Raw genomic sequence first — 26,388 nt, forward strand, 5'->3', positions numbered from 1 at the left:
ACAACAGCAAAATAGTCACTGGTTGCTTTTCTTGCATTTAGTTTATTGCATGATGATAATAATGAAGCAAAAATATCATCCGACGTTATTTAAAAACTTACATAAAACCCAATCTGATCACAAAGTATTCATTTTGGTATATTTAAAAAAAATCAACCATGACTATAACTTAAACTTAGAAAAGCACCTTCATTCATCCAGTTATTGGCGTGTAATCAGACAGTCTGCATTGCAGAACACAAAGACGAGCAACCGGCTAAGCATTTCCTTCAGTAATTACACAATAAAAAGCCACAAAAAAAATAAATAGTCAACATACTTGTAACTTCAAATTCACTAATGAGTAACATTCAGTGTGTGTTTACATTACTATGTAGTGTAGTTATCATGCCAAGGCTCTACCTGATGGAAAGTGGAAACAAAGGCATGTGATGAGAGCATGATTTGGTCCAAAAATAAGACTATAAAACATTTGTCTTCCAACCCTGATGTAGATGATACAGAGAAAAATACTTTTTTAAGGCTGCCAACAATGTGTGAGATTCTTTGCTAACACACACTCTAACCAACAATAGAACAAAGGATGGATGGTGTGAACAAAAGGAAAATATGGGTCACTTTATTTCCACTAGAGGGCGCACCAGCCTTTGATTTTTTTTTTCTTTCTTACTTGTGGGGTTTAAAAAGAAAACAAACCTGGATATGTCTGAAGCCTGAGTAGTCGACCTTTCAACACCACTCCGTGTTACACCGTTTTTTGTTTTTTTTTATGTTATATCCAAAGTCAGACATGTTATCACAGGTGAGCTAATGTGTTCTGATGAACCCCAATAAAAAGCCCTCACAGAGAATGGCACAGAGCTAAACTCACAGATTACCAGAAAAGACCAAAATTGAGAGATTTTTTTTAAACCTACACTACATTACATAACACCTTCCAGTGTAATTTCAAAGTTGGATAATAAAACTATATTTCACACGCTGCTGCCAACAAGGCAGATGTGACTAATAGAAACATTTCCTTGCTCACTTTACACATTAGAAACAAATGGTTATAGATACCTCTGAAACCATGAAGCGTAACCTTGTTAATTAGTTCTGACAAGATCTGTCTGATTCCTTTACTAAAAGAAAAGAAAAATAAACGACAACATATTGGCTTATAATGTTGCACTTGGCTGATGGCTTAGTTAATGTGGCATTCAGCTGCTTTGAGTTGCTGAGATGATGAAAGATTAGGGTGTAGTGCAAGAGCAATTGGCGGTGGGGATGAGGCCGCAAGGAAACAAATGGATAATCAGGTTTAGGTCACTGCTGTCCGTTTGAACTCTGGAGGAGCTTGAAGAGAGCGCAATCCATTCAGAGAGGCATGAAAAGAGCCCGTTTTTGTATTTTCCTCACTCAGTCGTCGGCGACAATGGACAGAGCACGCAACTCGGTGAGCTTGGCCTCTGTCTCCCTCTCCCTCTGCTCGTCAGTCAACCCTGCCTGGTCGATCTGGTCTGTTAACTCGCTGAAAATCTTGTACATTTCGGTGAAATAGACCACCTGGTGGGTAGAGAAGGAAAAATAAAAACGTAAGTCTGTGATGGCAGGGGAAAAGAATATCTGTCCTCTGATGAAAATGGGAACAGGTCGATCCACAGACCTCTCAGGAAACACCAGAATCCAAAATCTGAACACCAAATACAGTCTAATCGTGTTTCTACTTACAAGTCTGAAGCTGCTGTTCTCATACTACTTCAACCCTGCTAATGAGAAGTGACTTGAGAGGAGAATGGGGAGCCCACAGATATCAAACAACTCTGACAAAGCCCCAAAACCCAGCACTTCAGTGGGTAGTGACCCTGCTTTTCTCTCCCAATCTGAACAAGAGATAGAGAGTGTTCACTGAAAGCTTTCTTGACACTTCCCACCCCTGCTTCTTCCCCTTAGTTCATGAGTCAGGCTCCCTAGAGAGTTGCTTTGATGATTAATAGACTTTAATCACATTACAAGACTCCAGAAGAGTGGGCAGAGAATGAAAGTACTGGGAAATACAACCCCTAGAAACCCACACACACATCTCAATATTTATTCATGCAGCGATGCATACGATGCCATGCTCCTTAAGGGGGGGACGACACAGACTTCTCTAAAATTGCACGTGTTCCCTTGCAACAAAACCAACTGAGAGACCCGTGGGAAAAGTTTACTGTTTCACTAAAAGGGTCACAACAGAACGAGAATTTTGCCATAAGCAGACCAGACACTGCTTCTAAACCACCTTATACAAGCCTTTTTAAGTGCTCCGCCTGAAAGACCTTTGCATGTTTATACCAATATGTGCCACCTAAACCACATGAGTGGGCTATAAGTATTGGGTTACTGCTGCTTGTGGGGGTAAAGCGGATATGTTTTTTTTCCAAAAGTGGCTTGTTGAAAGGGCCATCGGAAATGTCCATATGAACTGTGATGATAATGTACACCAGATCAGTGTCTAGGCGCCCTCTGTAGCAAAGACTACCATTACAATTAGTCAAGTCACCACGAGGAGTAAACGCCGGCTCACGCAGCTGACCACCTACCCAAAAAAAAAGAAGCAGCTTGGGGTAAAACAGAGCCATTTTAACATACCATACTCCCAGCTGCTTAATATTTACATGGAGAGGTCACACTTTGACCTTTGACAACAAAATGAATAATTTAAGTTGGATTCGATTCAGTAAACACAGCATCCACTGTAAGAGAAGCAACTAAAAAAAAAAAAGATGAATAAATGAAGACAATGCCTCACTTCATCATCATCTGTAGAAACTGACAGGTCAGGTGGTGTCTCCCTCTGACAGTTGCTGGACAGGACTTGTTATAGTGAAACTGAAGCCTCACAACAAAGACTCCCTTTATTCTTTTTCTTTCTGCTGCTGGACGCTGAGCAGCAACAAGCGGCTGGGAGAAAAGGGTGTGGAGGACCAAATCAAGCACATGCAACAAGCACTGGGGACGAGGTCCGCTGACCACCCACACATGGCTGTGCAAATGTGAAAACGTTCATTCATGTGTGTGAATTATATGAATAAATATAAAGCTGCAAGAATGACATGGCTAGCGTGCCTAATGGGACCTCTTGCACCAGACAAAAACAGGTAAGATTTATTTAATGCTTCAAGATAAAAGATGTGGGGAAATATTATATGTCTGCTAATTTGCTAAGTTCAAAGTGCATCACAGAACTCCTTAATTTTCATTAGGTCTGGGATAATCTAGTTTACTTATTAGGATTGTGCCAGTGGCTGTCCCAAGGAGGAAATGACATGGCCAGGCAGGTCTGGGGTTAGTGAGGGGGACATAGTGGCGCTAACTTGAGACACCCAGCTGCTTTAAGAGAAGCTTCAGGTTAGAGGAAGGCTTGCAGGGCTGCAGTGGAGCCAGACAGATGAGGCCTTCCTCAGCTAAACACAGCAGCGTGGGCCGTCGCTGAGGGTTAATCACATTAGAGCAACGTTGAGGGAGACAGACTGCCTAGGTTATACACACCCTTCATCAGATATTTTATGCACTGTTTAACCGACGCTCAGAGAGTGGAGCAGTGGGTGGGTGGGAGGGAGGGTGGTTGTCTGCAGCTGTGAGAGGTTCGTTGGGTGTGCACTTAAAGGTGATGGAGGTCACTAACCTGTGCCCGGATGAGAGCCTCGAAGCTGGGCTGGAAGTAGTCGATGCGGCTTTGGTAGAACTTGGGCATCTCGTCCAGGAGCTGCTTGTTCTTGGCCTCGAAGTCATCTTTGACCGGTCGGAGTTCCTCTTTTGCCTGTGATGTCGGAGAGAGAGAGCAAAACAAAAGAACTGGTCACTGAGGGTTCAGTTCTGACTTTGAGTTACATTCTTTCATTTCACTGCGATGCAATACACACTACACATTAAGGATTCGTTCGCTAAAATAAGCTTAAGGAGCTACAGATTAATACCTACAAAGCGAAACAAGTTAGTCTGAAGTGAATTCACTTCTTGAGCCATCATTTGTCTTCTTCTCTTATTGTTCTGAAAGATATTTGCTTAATTCCCACGGAGAAGCAGTGCAAAAAAAAGGCTGTAATCACGACCAAAGTGAGGAGGAGTGGGTAATGTGGGCAGACTTGGCTGTGAGTGGACTCCAGCACCACTGATCTGTGTGTGAATGTATTAGTGGGTAGTCTACTGTAGGCATGGAGTTATGGAATGCACAATGAATAAGTGTGAGAGGGTGAGAATTTTTATTAAGGGGAAGGGGGAGTTGCTATATTCAAACTGAAACATATTGTCTTTCAGCTGCATTATGATATGCTCTCTTCACTTTAGTTTTATTTACACATGCCAGCTGTAACTGAAATGGCGTGCAAGTGTTTTGTCAGGATCATTTCTTTAAGTGCACAGGGACTCAGAGGGCATGGATGTAGGGGCCTCTTCAAGGCTTTGTTCCCCTGACAGTGCTTTTCTCAATGTGTGTGGGTGGCTCACCATGTGAGGATGTGTTAGAAGCAATAGCATAGGCAACACTGCAGCACTATCTGTGAATGTGTGCTTCTGTAGTGGCCTCATGGTGTGTGCGTGTGTGTGTATATGTGTATGTGTGTGTCTACAATTCTCAATTACGTGCCTGTAGATGTGCAGCAGTGCCTTTTTGAAAAGGCACTACTTGAGAGCCTGGTAGCTTGCGTGGGTGAAGGAGCGCACATGTACAGTATGCATGTGCTCAACTATTTTTGTTCATATCCAGTCAGCATTTGTGTCTTTTTCCACCTATTGTGCTCTATTCACAATACGGACAGCATGTAAGAGCAAGTGAACTCTGCTCCTGTGCAGTTGGAGGGAGAGCTCGAGTGGATCGACACGTGCGCCGACGCGAGCTTTAAAACTGACGCTACCTGATGCAGTTTGACCATCACGGGCCCCGTTTTTTCTTTCTCTTCGTATTTCTCCACTTTGGCTTGCAACCGCTTGTAGTCCTGCAGCGTCTGTTCCCTACGTTTCACTGCCATGTTAAGGCTGGGGAAGACACTACTGTACCTGAAAAACACCAGCACACAGAAAACCAGGTTACTGAACACAACATGCATGCGCACCGTGTGAATCCATGCAACGAAAGAAAAAAAGATCCCAGACATACATATCAAACTTTGCTCTTTTTTCCCTGAGAGAAAGTGAAGTTACTAAAAATACTGAAACAACTTTCCCGTCTCCATGTAATTTGTAGACATGCACTGTGCATTGCATCGTATCTTAATAAAAGTCATTATGATTTAATAAAATCCCGCTCCTCAACATCTTATTGTAGCGGTACTCTCAAACCCCAGAGGACAGCTCTGCATTAAGCTTCCTCTAATCTATTATCTAATTACTGTAGTTCAGAATGGCATGAAACAATTCATTTTGTGACAATTATCATATTCCAAATGAAAATATATTCTTGCAACAAGAATCCAAGTCTTCAGCACTAAAAATAGGAAAACATTCATCTGTAACTTAGCAACAGGAATCGGAGCTTCATCCTGGGACTTGTTGCACTGCTTTTGTGTCTGTTTTTAATAGGGAACGGGAAAACTGTATACAGAACATGTCTAACCTAATAATAAAACTATAGAAATTTTCAAGTTAACATGTCTGAAAGTTAGACTGTAACATTAACATTATTTCTTTAAACTCAGGTTAGATCTGGCTAATGATTTATAACAAATGGTATAGCTTTAACCAAAATATTGAACGCCTGAATAAGAAAAGGAACATTTTTCAACTTTCTAAAATGTAAACACAAAGCACTGACTTTGTTTTTCAAAAACAGGCCACAAGATTAGTCACGCAGGTGCATACCAGATGTGAGTCAGCAATAAAAACAATCGTAATAAAGAATTAGATATAGCCTTTTCTGAATGACTCATTTAAAGCAATTTCTCAAGTGTGTAGGCACACTACTACAATACTTTATTGTGTGCGCCTCGCCCCATAGTGTTATTAGCCACAAAATGTGTGGGCTTCATGATTTACGTTCCTCTCCATGCCAACCCTTGCCCTGTTCTGTGTGGCGGATGAGAGAACCCGAGAGTTTGTTATGAAATCCTGGATTACAACTGCGTTTGCCCGACGTGCACCTTACTACAGGCCAGATGGGGGAGTGGTGCGAACTCCATGTCAGACAAGCAGAGATTGTTTCCGACAGGAAGTTAAGCAAGGAGTGGTCTTGTAGTGTTTCAGTGACATCAACGAGCTCAGCCCAACCCAGCAGCCCACACTCCACCGCTATTTATAAAATACCACTCTGGCCCAGTTTACGGCAGGGGTGGATGCCGATCCTCAAATCTACTATCTGCTCCAGTGTACGCATATTTGAAGTGCCAAGGGATTATGCAACTGCCCTCCAGGCATGACTGCTTTCCAATGCAGTCCTACGGGCTGATGACAACACAGCAGCAAACCAGCTTTCAGACAACACAAAGGCTGGATTCTAGTTCACCTGACAGCATGGTGCAATTTCCTCATGACACACCACGGTGGCCTGCTGTTTGCGCGCTAAAAGGGGACAACGCTGTCTGCAACTACTATGTTTGAGCACAGGGAGACTTCAGGGCCAATGCTATCCTTGTGCTGGAGGAGGAGAAAAAGAGCTAGACACAAAGCCAACTACTTGTTAACCCATTAGTGTCACTTCCACACTGAACGCTGAAGTTTCAGTGTTACATTCGGTTACTGTGACTCAACGGTACACTACCCTCCCCCACATGAGAACCTGAATGTGCTTATGCATACACTGTAATAACAGTTTTTGGTTTTTTTAAAGAAAAGAAATGTCCAGGGCCTGGATGTTTCCCTCGATATCCTGGCCTTGGTTGGATAACTACCGGTCAGCCTGCGAGGTCTGTACCTGCGGTGAGCCTAGTCTGGGTGATTTCTTAAGATGGTTGAGGGCTGCAAAGGGGCCAAGGATACACCACTGTCCACGTGACAGGTCAGGGTGTGGTTAAAAAAAAAAAAAGGGCTGGATGGAAATAGCATCTGGAGCAGAGAGTGTGTTTATGAGCCGAGGCCAATCCACATACAGGCCAGCCTGACCCAGCAGCCAAGCCCAAGTCTGGTCTAGACACCCTCAGTCTAGCAGGCTGGCTGTCACTTTTGACTATGACCATCACATAACTCACTACTGAAAAAAAAAATCAGTTTAAAACACACCACTAAAAATATGGGAAAGGGACCTGTTTATGTGTAAATTACCACCTTTGTTCGTCGTGGTCTCAGAAGAAAAATTAGGGTCACATCACGTGGCACCTTCATTTAAAATATGCTTGGTGTGAAAGTGAAATAACTACCACCTGTTGTATAAATGGTTTAAAAGCAGTAGACCATGAGAATGTCTGTGACGTAAATGCTAGCAACATCTCCTTAGTCTCCAACAAAAAAAAAACAAAAAGCGTGCAAAGAAAGAGTGTGATCTGCTGTGACTTGCCTAGTGCTTTAAAGCCCACATAACTCACGCAGCCTCAGTGCGTGAAACACCAGATAAGATGGTAAAAAAACAAACATCCTTTTTACAAAAAAACAATACCCCCCTCAAAAAATAAAAATAAAAAGCCTGCATCAGCCCCAGAGCTAAGGTCAACAACTCCCATTGGCTCCAAACCCCACAAGCTGCTCTGAGGGCAGCGTGTTCCTCTGATTGAGAGGGATGAAGGTGGTTTGTCCAGTCCTGGCTCAACCCAGGGCAGAGGTCTCAAAACAGGCTTGACTTCTATTTCACCCAAAAGAGCAACGGAGCAAAAAGGGCTAGGTTACAAGGCCCAGATAACACACATGCCTCAATGCCCACGCACTCCCCTCCCCTCGCATAAACATAGTGATGTCATTCAGTGACCCCGCAGAGTGGATGAAACGCACGTCTGGGCCTGAGAGAGAGGAGACACTGAACGCAGGATGGGGGCAGAGTAGAGGGGGGCTGCTTTTTCGTTTGTTTATTGTGCGTTTTACCACACTAAGCATTAAGAATGGATGCCAAAATTTGAAATAGCAATCACATGGACACAATCATGTAGCTGACACACACACACACACACACACACACACACACACACACACACACACACACACACACACACACACACACACACACACACACAATCCATTGAAAGTCTTCCATTAACATAACGTTCTCCTTTTCAACTCTTCTCTAATTGTCTTTACAATGACACAAGTTCACCAGAAGAGTATTTTGAGACAAGAAAAACAGTTACAAATATTCATTAGTGAGAGGACTAATGGAATCTTAATGGAAGCTTTAAAGTATAGCAGCTTGTGCGTCTTGGTTTTCTATAGACAACACTTTGATAAACTAATAAGTAATAGCGTTGCGTTTTTAAGAAGGAAAAAGTAAACAGAAAGGTCAGTTTAGTTTGGCATTAAAATTTGTTTATGAACTCACTTCCTCTGTTCTGTTTTAGACTCATGTAAATGCCTAACTTTATGATCTTAAATACCATCTTTGTGAGACAGCGCCCCCTCTAAAATCGGAGCTGGTGTTTGTGTACGTCGGTATGTTTGTGTGAGAGCGTGCAGTGTCCTGAGACATTTCTCCTCCTGAACCAATCCGCAGCTCTGGGCCCAGGAAGCTGGGCCCTTTGCCATATTCTGAGCCTGCCCACACGTCCGCCTGCCGCCCACCAGGAAGAGGAAATTAGAACCATTCCATCCTGTCATTGCTCCGCCACCAGAGCGCACGAGGAAGAGAGGGGTTGACACACGCGCGCTCACACACACACACACACACACACACACACACACACACACACACACACACACACACACACACACACACACACACGCTGACCTGACCTATCCATATTTTGATGGAGTATTCTCTTCACATTAGTTACTTTACAAAACGAGTGTCTCACGAGGGGAGAAAGTTGAACACAAATTTATAGAAATCTATACAAGCAGTATGCACATGCTCTCTTTCACAGTATTTAATCTCCTGGGAGGAGCCAGGAGGAGGAAGAAAACCTTAACAAGCGCTCCGGAAGACGGGTGGGATTGTCCAGCCACTCCCTTCAGTACCTCTGCTTTGCGCGTGTGTGCGTGTGTGTGCAAAGTGAGGCTTAAGGAATGGAATAGCATTCACTGCCTCCTCAAATGGGGGCGAGTATTAGGAACGAAGACCAAATAAACTTTCTTCCAGACACTACCAGCACAGCAGCCCTGTTAACTCCCAGTTCATTTTTATAATGCGTATTACTACACTGGAGGCCTTGCTAAGGTCCTGCACTGCAGCTATTCTTTCCACTCAGTTAGTGAGATATGCAGAGCAAGGTTAAATAGTAAAAACGACACGGGGCACTGGGCTTTTATCGCTCCACAGTCACATATGGAATTTAAGACACAACTGAGCTAAATCGCTTTTACCATACTTCACACGAAAAGTTCACGATCTGGCTCTCCTAAAAATGCAAATATTGCAGACTAAAACTATTTGACCGCGGCCTGTTGCAGATTCAGATTTAAAGCTGGACATTTAACACAGAAGCAGCACAAGAAACTGACACTTACTTTTTCAGAGGGTCGACAACAGTCTTCTGGATCTGGTTCACCTGTAAAAGTAAATAAAATAAAAAGCTGTTAACACAAGCACTGCTCACCTTTCTAACAAATGAAGAGACATTACAAATTGTTATTCACTGTCAAATTGAGTTACATCAGAAGTGAAGTCGGAACCAAATAGCTTCTACATCTCTTGCTCATTAGCTGCAATGTAAAGTCGCAGCACAAACACCAACAATTGTGTATATTTCAAACAGAGCACATATGAAAAAAGGGGAAGGGGGGGGGGGCTTGCAAAGAAACTTTCATGACGTTGACTCTTTTATTGTACACAAGCCCCGAGGAGAAACCCCTGAATATTCATTGAGCTTGCGATACAAAAGGATGGAACTGTCAGGGGACGGACATGAAAGCAAAGCCCAAATGATTTCCTGTGGAGGGTGGGCTGCCATACAAGATGAAAGTTCTTTACAAACAAACATTTTAACAATAACAGTTTATATTTTCCTGCATTCTCCTTCTGTTTGGCAGAACCGACAGGGGAAGGAAGGAGGGGAAGGGGGGGGGGGGGGGGGGGTGTTAAATGGAAGTAAACGAACATCTCATCTCGAGGCCTCCAGCCTCAGAACCAAGTCTCGTCGAGAGAAGTTGGAGCACAATTAATAAAGTTTCTAGAGTCATTTACATTGCAGATTCAAAATGACTGCTGCTACTAGATCTGCAAGCGTAACACGGCTAAGTTAACCAGGCAATCGAGTCAAGTGGAGAGAACACGCTTGGAACAGAGAAGGAGAATTTAAAGCAGGGAGATGTGAAGTGACAGCTGCATGAGAACAGTGAGCAGCTCCACTAATCATATGCTCACTTGCTATTGGAAGGACAGTCAATCACACAACAACAAGGAAGCAAGATCGCAGCTGTGCTTTGTAAAAATGCCCTGACCATCTACGAGAACATACAGCAACACTCGCTGCTTCACACAGGCAGATTTCCAAGTACAAAATGGTTGATTGTGGTTTGAGGGAAAACACAGAACCAATAACAAATAAGTACATGGGAATTCACATTGTCTTTGTTTTACATATTCACACCATCTCCCCCTCCCCAGCTCGAGCGGTGCCGCTGCTTCTAAGGTGAGAGCATGCAGCGAGGAGGGAGAAGAACAGCGGCAGATTTGCTTAAGCATGCTGGTGCCCTCTACCCTCTGCCCCTTCCCACAGAGAGGGGGGGCAGAGCTATTCCTTGGAGGCCCCGCAGAGCCTGAGGCCGGCGCTCTAGCAGCAGTCTCCATCAGTGAGTCACGGAGCAGAGGCCATCCCGGCACACAGGCCTCCCAAAAATACACACAGATCGCAGAGGAAATCAATATCCCTCCAAACGGAGCATCCTCTACTGTGCTGCCGCCATCTACACTGGGGCTCAGCTTCGGCAGCAGTGTGCCGGCGGGGCTGTGCGCCCTCCTCAGCCCCAGAAATAAACACACAGACCTGGGCCACTGCTGCCTTCATTATCGCTGCACGTTTTATCTGCTGGCTCTCTCACTTGTGGGCCCTGCGGCAGAACATCTCGTCTCAACACGGAGAAGAGCAAAGGGTGGATGCTTTTGTGTCTGTTTTGCTGGAGCAATAAGGTTTTGCTGCTGTTGCCGTCAGAATCAACAGCCAGCTTAAAGGAAGAAGTTAAGAGTGGTGTTCTAGTGCTGTGCTGGATTTTTAAACACCTAGCAAAACCTAGAGGTGATGCACACAACAGACTGACCAGAAAGTACTCACAATCACTATTTTGCCTCTAGCTCACTTGTAGCCACTCTACAAAGGAAGCCACACAGCTCAGCCCAAAGCTGGAAGTGAACATTGTGTTAAGGCAAAGATTTTATTTAGAAGGACTGAGAGCAGTGGAGAGACTATCAGGTGTGACCTAGCTGTCAAAAGCCACTCTGAATAAAAGTGTGTTTGAAAAAAACAACCAAACAAGCACAAAGAAAAATCTATCCAGCTGGTGACCGTTGTCCTTTACAAGCGAAAAAATGTCTGGATCTAAGTGAGTGGATCAATCTTTTTCAAACAAGTGACAGTCACAGAGACAAATAGGAAGGCTACACAGACAGTGAACAATACGATACATTATAAAGGCATTAACTACAAGTGACTTCTTTAAAAAAAAAAACAGATTAAAAGGAAGAATGGCTGTTTCTTATTCATTCACACTCAAGTGTGTGTCGTAGGGTTTTTTCCCCTTCAGAATGAAAAAATAAACTGAGTGAAAATGGGAAAAAAATTTTCAAATTTGATATTGAAAAAAAATCTAAAGAATGCAAAAGTACTTCACCCTGACAGCAGGAGTGCTCTCCTGAACACTCAACCAAGCCAAGTCCTGGAACATATGCACCCTGGGTCACAAACCCACACGCTCAGTCCAACCTACATTTTACTTTGTCTAGTCACTCAAAATGGCTCCTGTAAAATTTGATGAGCCGTGAGCAAAGCAAGTCTGAAAGACTTAAAAGCTGAAGAATCAAGGAAAGGAAAGGAAAATAAATGACAGCTGCAGAATATCTGCTTGGATGCTGTCTTGTGCTTTTAGTATGTTTTATTCTCAAAACAATAATACTGAGTTTGCCTGAGTAGCACGGAAGTATATCCTAACAAGTAAAGCCAGGAGACAAGACCAGCGACACTTAATCTCATATACAAACACTGAACATTAGGATGACATTTATTTACCAGCTCAAGACAGTATGCTCATTTAAAGTGAGGACTTTTGTCAGTCGTCACTTTAATTTCTGGAACATGGACATTGCTTCACTTATATACACTGAGGAAGGTTACAGCTTGATTATCTATGGAAACCGAGTCCAGCCCCTGAGGTTTCCCAGAAAATATGAAATCAACTCTTCAATGCTCAATATGTATATTTCCAGGTGACAGATGGCCTGTTATGCCTGAAATACTTATACTACAGCTTTACCATGGAATAACAACATTACCCACCGTTTGCAAAGGAATTCATTTTCTCCCCCTTGTTGGATCATTGTTGTGGGAAAGGTTATGAAATCATTTTGGTTCACAGCAAAATATGAAAAGAAAGGGGAATATTTTTAAGGCAGCAAATGTGAAAAGCCTAGAACACCTACTAGCGGGGCAATGAGTCAAGAAAACACAGATGGAAAAAAGTCAATCGGTATATGCCTTAGTGTGATCTCCTATGTTCTCTCCTGTATTTTTTTCCTCTTTTCAAACCCTCCACAGCGTAGTGCCTTGAGGATCCACACATGCAGTGCCACTATGATTCACATTATAACTACCTGTGGCGATGATTCTAATCAAAAAGTGAAGGGCGCCCAGCAAATAATATGAAGAGCCCTGACAGCCAGAGAGATCTTCACAGAGTACAGCTGTGGAAGAGCGAGCAAGAATACGCTGTACCGCTTACAGTTCTGGAAAGACAGACATGCCGGTCTGTCTGCTGCTGGCCCTTAGGACAAAACATACAAGAATAATAAGAAAAAAGAAATGGTTTCCCAAATGCAAGCGCTGCAAATATCTAAGCAGAAAGAAAAATATGTAAAATATGATATGAAATGTACATGAAGGACGGGACAAGTGTTGGGAGGATTTCAGGTTGGGTTTGCCAGAAGTACGGCTCTGAGAGGTTTACAGTGTTCAAGCTGATCATAGGTACTCCACCCCGAGGGAGGAATAAAGTTCCTGTAATCCATCAAGAACATATTGGGTGACCTACCAATGCAAAAAAAAAATGTTTTTCCCTGAAGCCAAATGTATTAGGAAGTAATGCAAGAAATACAACAGACCTCAGCACATAAGCTGTGAGTTACTCTTGTGAATTTTGTGGCAAGGCATGTTTTCCTCTTCAGAGAAGGCCCATCCATTGTATGAGTTATTTTAGACACCAGTGAGTCACAAATGCATCAATTTTCACAGCTGATAACCAGTAGCTTGAGCTTATAGAGGATCATACCACAGATGCTTTTCAAAAACAGCAGAAGGAAAGACATACGGATAGTTTTTAGTCCACAAGCAGCACAATATTGACAAATATGAAAACATGCATTTTCAAAAAAACAAAAACAAAAAAACAAACCCTTGTTTAGTGTCCTACTTTGCTTGTTAGAAACGGAATTTTTTCAAACGATTTGAAGAAAATCACTGTGTCAAAAAGCCAAAACAGAAAAAGAGCAATATAATAAAGATGCCAAGTGTGGGAAAGAGTCTTACCTTTTCTTGGTTGAAGGCATCCATCCTTCTCATGGCTGTATCTAAAGCAGTCATAGAGTCCAGGAAGGCCTGATCCTGCTCACACAGCGGGTTACTCAAGAGGTCTGCGGAAATCTTCACTGCTGCCTTAGACATGGCTGTCAGCCATGCAAATATGCATGCAACACACAAAGCAGAAAATACTATTAAAACACAGTTAACTTCGTGAAAACAGAAATACCGATTTTGTAAATGGTTACTGAAGATGTCTGCATCTACACATTTTAATCTAATTCCATGTAAGACTCTTACATTGTTCTGAAATTGTGGACGCAATTTTTGTGGATTAAACTGAAGCTTTAAGCGTTTCATCACTTTATATGAAGTAGGGTATTCAAAAGTGAGCCTGTCGGGAAGTGCACAACTCGAATGGCACAGTGCTGCCCCCATTGTAAAAATCTGAGGGGGTGGTGGGGCTGCCTGCCGCGCTGAATATTCACCAGTGCAACGAGAATTTTTTGCCATTTTTCTACACTGACAGCATCAATTACCGTTAATCTGCACTCGTGCCACTTTGTTTAGACACAGAGCATGTATCAGTATATGGCTTCACTGTCAAAACAAATGAGCTGCACTGAGGAGACACAAGCTGACGACAGGAGCTGCACTGAATATGGGCTTTACAGAGATTTGGAACAGTCATTGGTCATTTCACACTCCCCTGGGACCAATTTTCAACCAATCAATTATCACGGTGTAGCGTTTCTGCATCTCTCTCAGTTTGCACAAGTAATACATTGCTTGATCTGACAAACATTTTAATTACAGGGTCGTGAAAATCAAAAGGTGACCTGAGGGCTCGTTATTAGCAGTGAGGGAGAAGGTGAAATTCATGTCCTTTACAATTTCCTGAGGCAAGAGAAGTTAACATATTTTATTTGCCTTCTGTTATTTAGCCTAATTTGGCATGTGTACAGGAGCATCCCTTAAAAAGACATTACTGGCCCTCACCAGATGACTGTCAGCACGTTCGCTAGAGTGCTGCATATAAACACATTTGGCTTGATACAGAGAGAAGTGTATTAAATGCAGTGCTGACATGCAGAGTAGGTCCAGTTCTTTGTTTGGTAGCAGTTAGTGGAGATGGGACCTGTGCAACAGATGGAATCCATTAACGATAATGAGGCCCTGACAGCTATGACACTTTGATGATGCAGACATTCATATTGCAGAGCACAAAGGAGAGGAAATGAAGAAGTCTCTCACTGCTCCATCCGTCCCCGCTCTTCCACCCCCACAAGTGACTACTTACCACAGGCCATATCTACTACCACTTCCCAAATACAAAAACACAAAACCAGCAAATCGGCAAATAAATCTTTAGTAAACAAGAGTTTTGTGGCAGACAAATACATGGATAAATGATGGCAGAGATGGTAAACCAGGATCCCCAACTGAATATAGATCACATGGTCAAAAAACAAAAAACACACCTGCTATGACAGCTACAAAAGCCTAAAAAAGGAAATGATTAAGGTAGAGACTCACACACAATTGTTTCATGTCATATCATTTGGAGATCGAACACAGCACAGGAAAAAAAAAAGAAAAACACAGGCACCCAAACATCTTTCTGGCCCTGAAAAACATGCCAAGTAACATCAAGTATGTTGGTGAACAAGTGCTGATCAATGGCTCACCAGGCGGCAACGCCAAGTAAGTGACAGAACATACCTAAATCTGCCTCTGTGCTTTTCTTCATGTCTTTGTGAAGCTTTTTCGTCTGATCCTCCAGCCTGTGGGACAAGCAGAAGACTGATTATCAGAGCGCTTCTTGTCTCGTAGTACAGTAAAGAATCAGTTATCCTAACTTGGATTAATTAATAACCTATACTGAAGTCAAGATTTACTTTATGAGCTGTAGGCATGCATTAATACATCAGTCAAACGTTGGTATCTGCTAATGTGAGCCTGGTTTTACTGATACCTTCAGGTTTATCAATTGATATATGCTGTTTAAATGCTAAAAAATTGAAATCAAGGCCTGAACTTTTAAAAATTTTCCACTGTTACAAAAGTAGGAATGCATACTTTCAAATCGATTCATCCCTGAATCCCTCTGAACCCGTTCAGTTGGACAAAAACATTGACAAGGATAAAGAAAACACAAACCTCGAAAAAAGACATAAAACAATATGGATTAAGAAGGAATTACACATTCGACTGATTCCACATAAAATCTGTTAGCTAATTAACAACAGTGTGAATCCTTCAGTCAACTACATTTCCGCTCAAAAGCATTAACGTCTTCAATCATTCCACTGCACATATTCCATTGATGTGTGTTAAAAATGGCAATTACCAGACTATGGAGGCTGAAAACACATGCCATTCATTATATCAATTAAGGCAAACAAGGGGTTTAGAATCTCCCCTGAGACTACCTTCATAACACTACTCCTATTTGATGAAAAATGTGGTGCAGTCAGGTTTTGCTTCCATCCTTGTTTTTCAAGAACAATATTAAATAGGAAGTCAGTAACGGTAATCCCATTTTTGTGCATGTCCACAAGATATAAAGACACTAGCAGAACAAGTAGAGCTCTTTCAGAGCTGCAAACCAAAACTGGAAGTCAAGCGGCTCCAATTAAACGTTTTAGATTTTTTTTCGGTTTAGCAGCTGGGAAACAAAGAACGATTGAGGATACTCACAGGTACACTAACCAAATCTAAACTGTTAAACTGAAGGGTTTGAAAATGACTGCTGATTAAAAAGCAGCATTTACAGGACCGTAAAGAAAAGTTCAAGTCTCCCAAAATGCAACATACAGACAACTTTGGTTTTAGATTTTCATCTGCAAATGGATTTTCTTTTATTCTTTTGTTTGTTTATCCAAGAAAGGACAAATAGTAAAATTATTTTTATATATATATATATTTTTAAACAGAACATGTTCTCTTTAAGCTTTTGTTTCTTTTGACGTTAAAGGATTTTATACTAAATCACCACAGACCAGATGGAGGTTGTTCCTAAAATGTCATTTGCAGTAAATGATGTAATTTCATCCCATACTGTTCACACCACGGGAAAGAAAAAAACAGTCTGTCAGAACAATCTCCACAGTAACTTCTTGTGTCCCTCTCACCAATTAGATAGAACTAGGTCTCACAAGCTATATTAGGCTTTCTCTAAATTAATGAAAATGCACGCTTATGTTTCAAATATCCAGAAACAGGCATTTCAAATTGTAGTAAATTTATCATCAATGCTTCAGGCAAGATTTGGAGAGTATCTAGTAATCAAGAGAGATTCTTCCTGTGTTCGTCTCACTACATTAAGTCAATTTTTAGCACATATTTGGACGAGGAGAGTCAGTGTGACAAGTTCAGGTCATCACAGTTTTCCTCTGTTGTTGAGAACATTTTTGCATCAATTAAACTCTGAGGTGACATAAAATCTTCATATGATAACATTTTGTTGTTAGAGCCGCAACTTGATAACTGATTCTGACATTGTCATAAACATTTTGAAATTGTAATATGTTGTCAATCTTAGCATTTCTGTCTGAGATTACATAAAGTAGAGATATTTGACAACTCAAACTAAATGTTTAGACTGCAATACTAGACTAAGCAATACCAAGCAAAAATATAATATCAGGAAAATAAAAAAAAAAAACATAATCCTGCCAGTCATGCATATTAGTTTGTAAGATAGTGGGTGAAAGTATCTTACTATGTAAACAAACCAGTGCGCTCTGAGCCCAGTACACTCAGAATATATTCTTGTGATGGTTATTTGTGCATGTGAAAGTCATGTTCCAGACACTACCACCTACTTAAAAATACTGCTGCATTTTCCCTTCTCTGTCAGAACTGATGGTGAGAGAGAGCCATCCTGGATGAGTGCCATGCCAGCGTGGAGTCTCTTCCCAAAAGGTGCTAATAGAGTAACCTACTGGAACAGCTGCTGCTCCTTGTACCTATGCCCCAAACCTTCTACCCATGCAGCCACAGCCGCCATGCCACACAGGGTGGTGAAAACGAAAGGCATTCAAGACTTTTAAAGAAAATTGCTGAATATATCACTTATACATTGCAACATGACCATTTTACTCTGATTTGCTTTCCGGCTCATTGCTTTTCACACAAGACTGAGGTTAGAAACTGCAATTCCATGTAAATCACTCTAAAACCAAGAATTGTACCAGACTAAATCAAATTTTAATACCTCTAGACATGACTAATTTAAGTTTGTCACTGAAATAGTTTAACTTTTTTCACATAGACTTGCACAGCCGTATATTAGGACATTTGGATTTCCTATACTGCTATTACAAAATATTGATCTTAAAAAGTGATCAAATAACATCGACAAAGAAAAAGTAAAACACTGTGATCCATATTGGTTAAGTTGTGGAATTTCACTTACTGTTCCACAATAGTGTTTAAATTTTGTCTGAACCCACAAGTCAATACCTACTTATACTTAACACATATGAAGTACAAATATGCTTCATATATAGCAGAAGGAATAAGATGATCTTGTGTTAAATGCTTTATCAGCTAGCACTTTAAAGCCACTTTTACACTACATGCAGATAACAAAGCAATGATATTTCAGGCTCAGAGGAAATTATCAGGTATGTTTCCAGCAGGATGTACACAGGATATGAGGGCAAGATATGACCATCATCAATTTGGAGGATGCAACAGGTTATAGAGGAAAAGTGTGCACATACAGAGAGACTATATACATCTGCATGTAACCTTTCAGATCTCATTTGGGTTTTGCCTGTTCTTCTCGTCAAGGCTAGTTCTATGAGATTGAAATCTGTTTTACACTGCTGGTACTACAGATAATAGAAAATAGAGCTCTCTATGTTATAGATCATAGAGATTATTCAAACACTAAAATTAAAATGATGTTGAAATTGGTCTATACTTCAATATGGGAGAGTGTTAAAGTACAGATTATTTTTGTACTAGAAGAATTTAAATGTCTTCAGTCAGATGGACAAACTGCAAACACAGGTATCAGTTACTACTAAGTATACTGCATTTAGACCACAGGAGCACCATGAAGTGTTGATATGGATCTCTAGGGTGGAGAACCTAAATGTCTCTACATGCCTGCTGCTCTGACTCATCTATAAGGTCTATTGGCACCACACCTTCCTGATAAAGGGCCCTCCTACTCAACAAAACCTGAGAGGAAAATGATGCTCCCACTCATTTTGCTGGGCCCTCAGGGAGTTTTTGTAACCTCAGCCTCCCAGTAAGACTGGGCCTGATGTACTGAGCTTACAAGTTTTGAATTTTAAATTATGTGATCCCTACTTGCCTTTGTTTCACAGAGAAACTGAAATAAAGACCATTAACAGAATTTCTATATCCATGATGACATTAAATTGTAAAAATTTGATATTTCAGCTGTGGCCAAGTTTGAAATGTCTTAATATTTCATGTCAAGAAAAAACAGTGTCCAAAACTACCAAAAGCTGGAAAAGAAAAAAGAAAAACTACATGTGCAAAAAGGAATACTTAAAATGTAAATATGCAGTCAAAATAACTGTTAGTTATTTCAGATTTCTTATTTACTTTATAATCCTGACTAGTAATTGTAAATTAAGTCATTTCATGAGAATAAAATAAATAATACAAAAACATTACAGATTTTTTTTGTTGGCAGAAGGACTAATGACAGACATTAAGATATTGAATATATACAAAGCACCAAGCTAAAACAAACAATACATGAACATGAAAACACTTGGTAACACATGCATATTTTTGTAAAATATAAAATGTTTATTTTAATACCAATGTAACTCTGAATAACACAGAGAAACTTTAGTCACTGTCTACCTCATTAGTCTTATAAAGCATAATGGAAACTTACTTTTGGAGTTTGTCATATTCTCGCTCAAAGTCTCTTTCAACCTAAAATAAAGAATGCATTGCAGGTATATTAGCATTTTGGCATAGTACAAATAATGACTCCAAAAATTGTAACGGACAATAAATACATGTGCGAAATATAATTGTTTCCAGCAACAATGATTACTTCAGAAGGCATTTGTTTTCCCACTTGGACATACAGTGGGGCAAAAAAGTATTTAGTCAGCCACCGATTGTGCAAGTTCTCCCACCTAAAATGATGACAGAGGTCAGTAATTTGCACCAGAGGTACACTTCAACTGTGAGAGACAGAATGTGAAAAAAAAATCCATGAATCCACATGGTAGGATTTGTAAAGAATTTATTCGTAAATCAGGGTGGAAAATAAGTATTTGGTCAATAACAAAAATACAACTCAATACTTTGTAACATAACCTTTGTTGGCAATAACAGAGGTCAAACGTTTACTATAGGTCTTTACCAGGTTTGCACACACAGTAGCTGGTATTTTGGCCCATTCCTCCATGCAGATCTTCTCGAGAGCAGTGATGTTTTGGGGCTGTCGCCGAGCAACACGGACTTTCAACTCCCGCCACAGATTTTCTATGGGGTTGAGGTCTGGAGACTGGCTAGGCCACTCCAGGACTTTCAAATGCTTCTTACGGAGCCACTCCTTTGTTGCCCGGGCGGTGTGCTTTGGATCAGTGTCATGTTGGAAGACACAGCCTCGTTTCGTCTTCAAAGTTCTCACTGATGGAAGGAGGTTTTGGCTCAAAATCTCACGATACATGGCCCCATTCATTCTGTCCTTAACACGGATCAGTCGTCCTGTCCCCTTGGCAGAAAAACAGCCCCATAGCATGATGTTTCCACCCCCATGCTTCACAGTAGGTATGGTGTTCTTGGGATGCAACTCAGTATTCTTCTTCCTCCAAACACGACGAGTTGAGTTTATACCAAAAAGTTCTACTTTGGTTTCATCTGACCACATGACATTCTCCCAATCCTCTGCTGTATCATCCATGTGCTCTCTGGCAAACTTCAGACGGGCCTGGACATGCACTGGCTTCAGCAGCGGAACACGTCTGGCACTGCGGGATTTGATTCCCTGCCGTTGTAGTGTGTTACTGATGGTGACCTTTGTTACTTTGGTCCCAGCTCTCTGCAGGTCATTCACCAGGTCCCCCCGTGTGGTTCTGGGATCTTTGCTCACCGTTCTCATGATCATTTTGACCCCACGGGATGAGATCTTGCGTGGAGCCCCAGATCGAGGGAGATTATCAGTGGTCTTGTATGTCTTCCATTTTCTGATGATTGCTCCCACAGTTGATTTTTTCACACCAAGCTGCTTGCCTATTGTAGATTCACTCCTCCCAGTCTGGTGCAGGTCTACAATACTTTTCCTGGTGTCCTTCGAAAGCTCTTTGGTCTTGGCCATGGCGGAGTTTGGAGTCTGACTGTTTGAGGCTGTGGACAGGTGTCTTTTATACAGATGATGAGTTCAAACAGGTGCCATTCATACAGGTAACGAGTGGGGGACAGAAAAGCTTCTTACAGAAGACGTTACAGGTCTGTGAGAGCCAGAGATTTTCCTTGTTTGAGGTGACCAAATACTTATTTTCCACCCTGATTTACGAATAAATTCTTTACAAATCCTACCATGTGAATTCATGGATTTTTTTTTTTCACATTCTGTCTCTCACAGTTGAAGTGTACCTCTGGTGCAAATTACTGACCTCTGTCATCATTTTAAGTGGGGGAACTTGCACAATCGGTGGCTGACTAAATACTTTTTTGCCCCACTGTATTCACGGTCTTTACCTGTAGGATTATGCACCAGGATTGACGGACAGTGGTTTGAGCAGCTGAAATGCAGGTAAAATGACTAGGTTATGTTTAATAAATTATTTTATATTTAACTAAACCTCTTGCGTGGACTCCTTCCTTCCTTGTCCAGGATCTTTAGACCTACTGGTAAGATTAAAGTTTGGGCCCTTGTTAATCAACTTAGTTTGCAGTTTGCTAAATGGTCATCTAAATTGAATTGCTTTTTGAGTACAGCCGAAAGTTGTTATGGTATTTTAGACTGTGACTAACATCTTAGGAAGTTCTAGAAGTTCAGATCATTAGTATTGCAGTTCTAAATAACATTAGTTTGGATCGGGTACATCAATTTAGAGTTTTTGCGGTTGGAAGAGAGCAGCACTAGTATTTTGCTCAGCTGTTAAGTCCATGAATTTAGGGTTTCAGATATCCTTTTTGGCGAATATAGCCAAATGAGTCTCTCAGTTAAGTAGGTTTAAGTGGTTTATTTGTAGACTTAAACTTGAATAGTGTTGTAAAATATGTAACTTGGTAACATTTTGGTGTGCTGCTGTGGTTGATGCTCATACTTTAATTACAGCTTTGGTTGTTTGATGCTAGAAGTTTTTCAGAGGAGTGTTGTTTGGGAATTATATTAGTAGCAATTTCCAGTGATAAAAAACAGTTTGGCCATGCATTACTGTATGTGCTAACCAAGAACACTTATGTGTCACTACTCCTTAATTTGTACCTGGCGTACAATATTTAACTTGTTAGTTTTGTCTGGTAGCTTTGACTCTATTAACTATTTTGAATTGCTGTGAGCTTTGCAGTAGCTTGGTTATCTCTTTGTTGGCATCTTGGACATTTTGGTTAGTGTGGACGTTTCTGTTTGGAGTAACATTTTGGTGTGCTACTGTGGTTGACGCTCATACTTTAATTCCAGCTTTGGTTGTTTGTTTGGCTGGAATTTTTCAGAGCACTGTTGTGTGGGGGTGTGCATGTGTAACTGCAGGCTATGTGGTGTTGGGCACTTGTGTTGAGATCTGGTGTTCATTTAGTTTTTTTACTCATTCTTCTGAGATTAACTGATTTTCCCATTGAATTTATCTACAAGACTAGATTTGCTATTCTGAGGCAGATACTTATTGCACTCTTCTGTATACCAGTTATATTACTAGCAACTTTTGGTGATGAAAACCAGTTTGACCATGCATTACTGTACGTGCTAACCATGCACTCGTATTCACCACCACTCCTTAATGTGTTCCTTGGGTAGGAAAACTGGATCTGATAAAGTGATTGGTGTCAGGTTGTTCTGGTTGTGTGGTAGCCATTGTAATAAATAAATCAGGACCCTTCCACACTCACTCAAGGGAACGTAAACTATAGAATAATCTTAATAATCCATACAACAGTGACACCGCTTGTACTGAATGTATACAATGTTTTTCACTTTTTAAGGTCTTTTTTAAACATAGATATTGCGGTGTACTATAATGCATCATGTACCGCAGAATTATATCATGATACAATTGCCTTTGTAGGTATTGTGATAAAACTGAGCTGTTTGTTAGTCTGTGACTCCCACAGTAAAACTTTGCTTTAATCTCAGAGTTAATCTGAGTTTGGACCTACTCACAGCTGTCACCATCTCTCCCACTCCATGGTTTTTGCCTAGGATGGCACAGGAAGCTGGAATCCCTGTCTCACAGTCTAAATGCCAGGCCACAAACCTATTATGGTGGAAGTGGTTTTCTCCAGCAAGAAGAACACCCTCTCACTGTCACTTCAAGGTAACCACCTCAGCCCCCTTGAAAGACTTAGACAAATTGACATCTAATAAATCTTTGTGGACGACAGTATTTAGACTACTATTCGTGTGGTCTGTACCATTCGTGAAGCTCAACAACTACAGCTTTTAAACTGCTGTTTTACCTGAATGTCTGGATAGAGTAAAAGTTTGTTCTTGTGACTTACAGTTTTAGAGACAATCTGTTTTTTTGGTTGTCCAATCTTGAACGGGATCCTGAAATGAACACGAAAAAACATGCAATGAGTGCTGACAGATACAAGCAACAGGAAATGATTACCAAAAAGGTGAGATTAATGAATGCTTAAATTGTCAACAGTTGCATGATGACCAACTAAAGGACAGCTCAGGTCTACCGGTGTATTAGTGCCTCTTTTAGATCACTGACACAGACAATCTGAGGCTGTCAATCCCTGTTCCTCTCACACATGTTGTCAGTGACATGTACATTAACTTTGTGTCATCACTGATCACATCTGGCTGCCACTGCAAGCAGATGTCACTTAACAGAAGTGGTTGTCCCCTCATCTGTGTGATTTTACATGACCCCAACTGGCAATCAAATGCAGATGTTATAACATCAAAAAAATAGCAACCCTCCCCCCCCCCCAAACCACCTTCATATACCAGGACTCAAAAAGACAAAGCCATGACAACAATCAACACCAAAACATGTTACGAGGCTCACTGTATCTGCAATAGTTTCACATAATTTTCAGGATGAAGTACAACTTTTCTTCACTCGGGAAGCAAAAGACACAGAGATTCTACTTTCAGTAAAAAGAAAAAAACTTGTTTCGTCTTAGTTAAAACACAATCTTTTATCCCCATTTCAAACCCTTGCCTATGCCTTAATAAGTTGCTGCAGCGCATCAGAGTGCCTTGGATATCCATGAGACAGAAAACACTGCCTTATCATTGTGATTTGCTCTATGTTGTACGTTGTCATTGATGTTGCACTAATGGTCTGAAATCTAAGCTACATGATGGACAGTTGCTACTGACAGCCAGGGTGAGGCAGCAGCTGTGTCAAAAGAAAGGTGTGTAGACTAATGAGATGGAAAAGTGAGGGTGTGATGTAGGACCTTATTGTGCAACCAGGGAAAGCTACAGATGTGTCAGGAAGATCCTTTTGACTACAGCTCAATCACAAAACTCAACATGGTCAAAAAAAACAAAAACAGTATGATTAAGCCTGGGGGGAAAATACATAAAAAAAAACAAGTTTCACTGGTGGCTTAGGAATTACATTGATTTTGACTTTCTGGTACTTGATATTATAACAAGGACTTTGACCTGGTGACAACCTTTTTTTGGTAAATAATAATAATAAAAAGAATAAAAACCAGTTACAAATCCCTGAAAACATTTTGCTGCTTTCGCTCGGGGATTAGTTTCACCCACTATGTCACTACTTGGGTGAGCCAACATGGAAAAAAACCCACAGAAATTACTCAGCTTCATCTGACTCACCTTTCTCCGATGAGGTGATAGGTACACTGTAATGTCAAACTACGTGCATTACATACCCACGTACCTGTCTTTGAAACTGTTTGGGATTGTTTACCCAAAGCACAACAGCTGGAGATTTAAACACGGAGAGTTTTAGATTGGTGTTCTCCCAAAGTTAAAACAAGAAGAAACAGCCTCCACACTGCCACACTACCTCTTGTAAGATCAGTTAAGATTTAAGACAAAACAACCATAAAAGAAGCACTTCAGCCCAGTCAGACAGTATAAGAAGAAATCAGCAGAAAGTTTATGACTTAAACCACACATTAAGCATTGACTACATATCCCATCTATTAATATAGCTGAACATACATTTTGTGATGATGGTTCTATTTGTTAACGCAATCTTTTGTTCTGCACATGCATTTACAACCAGTGATCTGCAACACTTTTACTTTGAAGTCTATGTGTAGAATTAAGCTACAGTTTAGGCACAACTTACAATTTAAAAAAAGTAAGTCACTACAGAAATGAAAGATACTAATCAGTTTTAACAATTAAGCCCAACTACTGGTATAAAATGAAGAGGAAAAAGTAATAGAAATAATAAGAAATTAATTAATTAAACAGAGAGAGTTGCCATTTTTAATTATGTTTATACGTTTTTTGTACGGTGCATGAAATGACTGACTGATCTTACAAGATCAATATAGTTGTCCTTAAACCAAAAGTTCAGGGAACTGATTGGAAACTTTTTGCCAAGATTGCCCAACATTTGGAAGCAGGTTTTGAGTTTGTTCTTATTTAATGGGTGTGTCAAGCTATAAATCATGACATCCACAGCAAAAAGACAACAGAAGGGTATTATGCAAGAGTGCTTTATAAAGGAAAAGAGGTACGTATATTTAAATGTTTGCTTTAAATGCTCTTGGGTTTTTCAGTTTCTCTGCAGTTTGGATCCAAATGTGCTTACATCAAGAGGATCTGTTAAACTGTCACTATATTAGTGTGAATTTTCCCTTTAATGTATCAAATGACACACTTGCTTTGGGGGGAAAAAAATGAAGGAAGCTTGTAACATTATAGATTCAGAATATGTGCACTTCAGCAAAGAGCCAAAAAAAAGTGGTCACTCTCTTCAGCTGCTCATGAGAACTGGCAAACACACCGGGTGAAGTGTGCTTTGGGGAGGGCAACTGCAAGTAGAGGGAGAGAATGAGAAAGAGGGAGGATGGTAGTCACTGTGAGAATCATTGCTACTGTTTCTTCACACAGCAATATTTCTGTAGGGGCTGTCACATTTAGAAACATTGGTAAGCCCAGTCCTGTGAACTCAGAACTAGAATCTGACATGGCAGAGGACTGGTCAGACGACTGCTAAAAACAAAGAGAAAATGTGCATTACACCAACTCAAATCCACAATTTTCTGAAACCAAATTTAAGCCAAGTGATGACACGCATGAGTAGACGCATAAATAAGGATTTTTCAAACAACTATGAAGACACATGATTAAGGTCACAAATAACAGTGCCAAAACTTCCCAAAAATACATATGAACTAAAATCTAAAAGGTCCATAGTTTCTATGAGTCTTCCAGACGTACATCTTCATCTTGTAACTGTGTACTCTCACAAAGCAGCAGTACTAAAAATATGCTTATCGGTCGGTA

General features: G+C 40.8%; 1 protein-coding gene across 2 annotated transcripts in view; it reads right to left on the reverse strand.

The window, feature by feature from the left end:
* Positions 1-22: 22 nt before the first annotated feature.
* Positions 23-26,388, reverse strand: part of bin3 (bridging integrator 3) — a 37,622-nt gene continuing 11,256 nt past the window's right edge. Inside the window, exons 2-9 of one of the 2 annotated variants that reach the window (XM_085475068.1) lie at positions 23,433-23,481; positions 19,651-19,691; positions 15,483-15,544; positions 13,770-13,906; positions 9,544-9,584; positions 4,881-5,022; positions 3,653-3,787; positions 23-1,548 (exon numbers count right to left, since the gene is read on the reverse strand). In XM_085475068.1, the coding sequence (XP_085331194.1) occupies positions 1,402-1,548; positions 3,653-3,787; positions 4,881-5,022; positions 9,544-9,584; positions 13,770-13,906; positions 15,483-15,544; positions 19,651-19,691; positions 23,433-23,481 (754 nt within the window). In that variant the 3' untranslated portion in view covers positions 23-1,401. Of the gene's footprint in view, positions 1,549-3,652; positions 3,788-4,880; positions 5,023-9,543; positions 9,585-13,769; positions 13,907-15,482; positions 15,545-19,650; positions 19,692-23,094; positions 23,260-23,432; positions 23,482-26,388 lie in introns of those variants that run through there. The other variant, XM_085475069.1, reaches the window with a different exon arrangement.

This window comes from Copadichromis virginalis, linkage group LG12 (assembly GCF_057382275.1).
Source record: "Copadichromis virginalis isolate Kocher_CV1m ecotype Utaka linkage group LG12, C_Virginalis_male_GT1.1, whole genome shotgun sequence".
NCBI lineage: Eukaryota > Metazoa > Chordata > Actinopteri > Cichliformes > Cichlidae > Copadichromis > Copadichromis virginalis.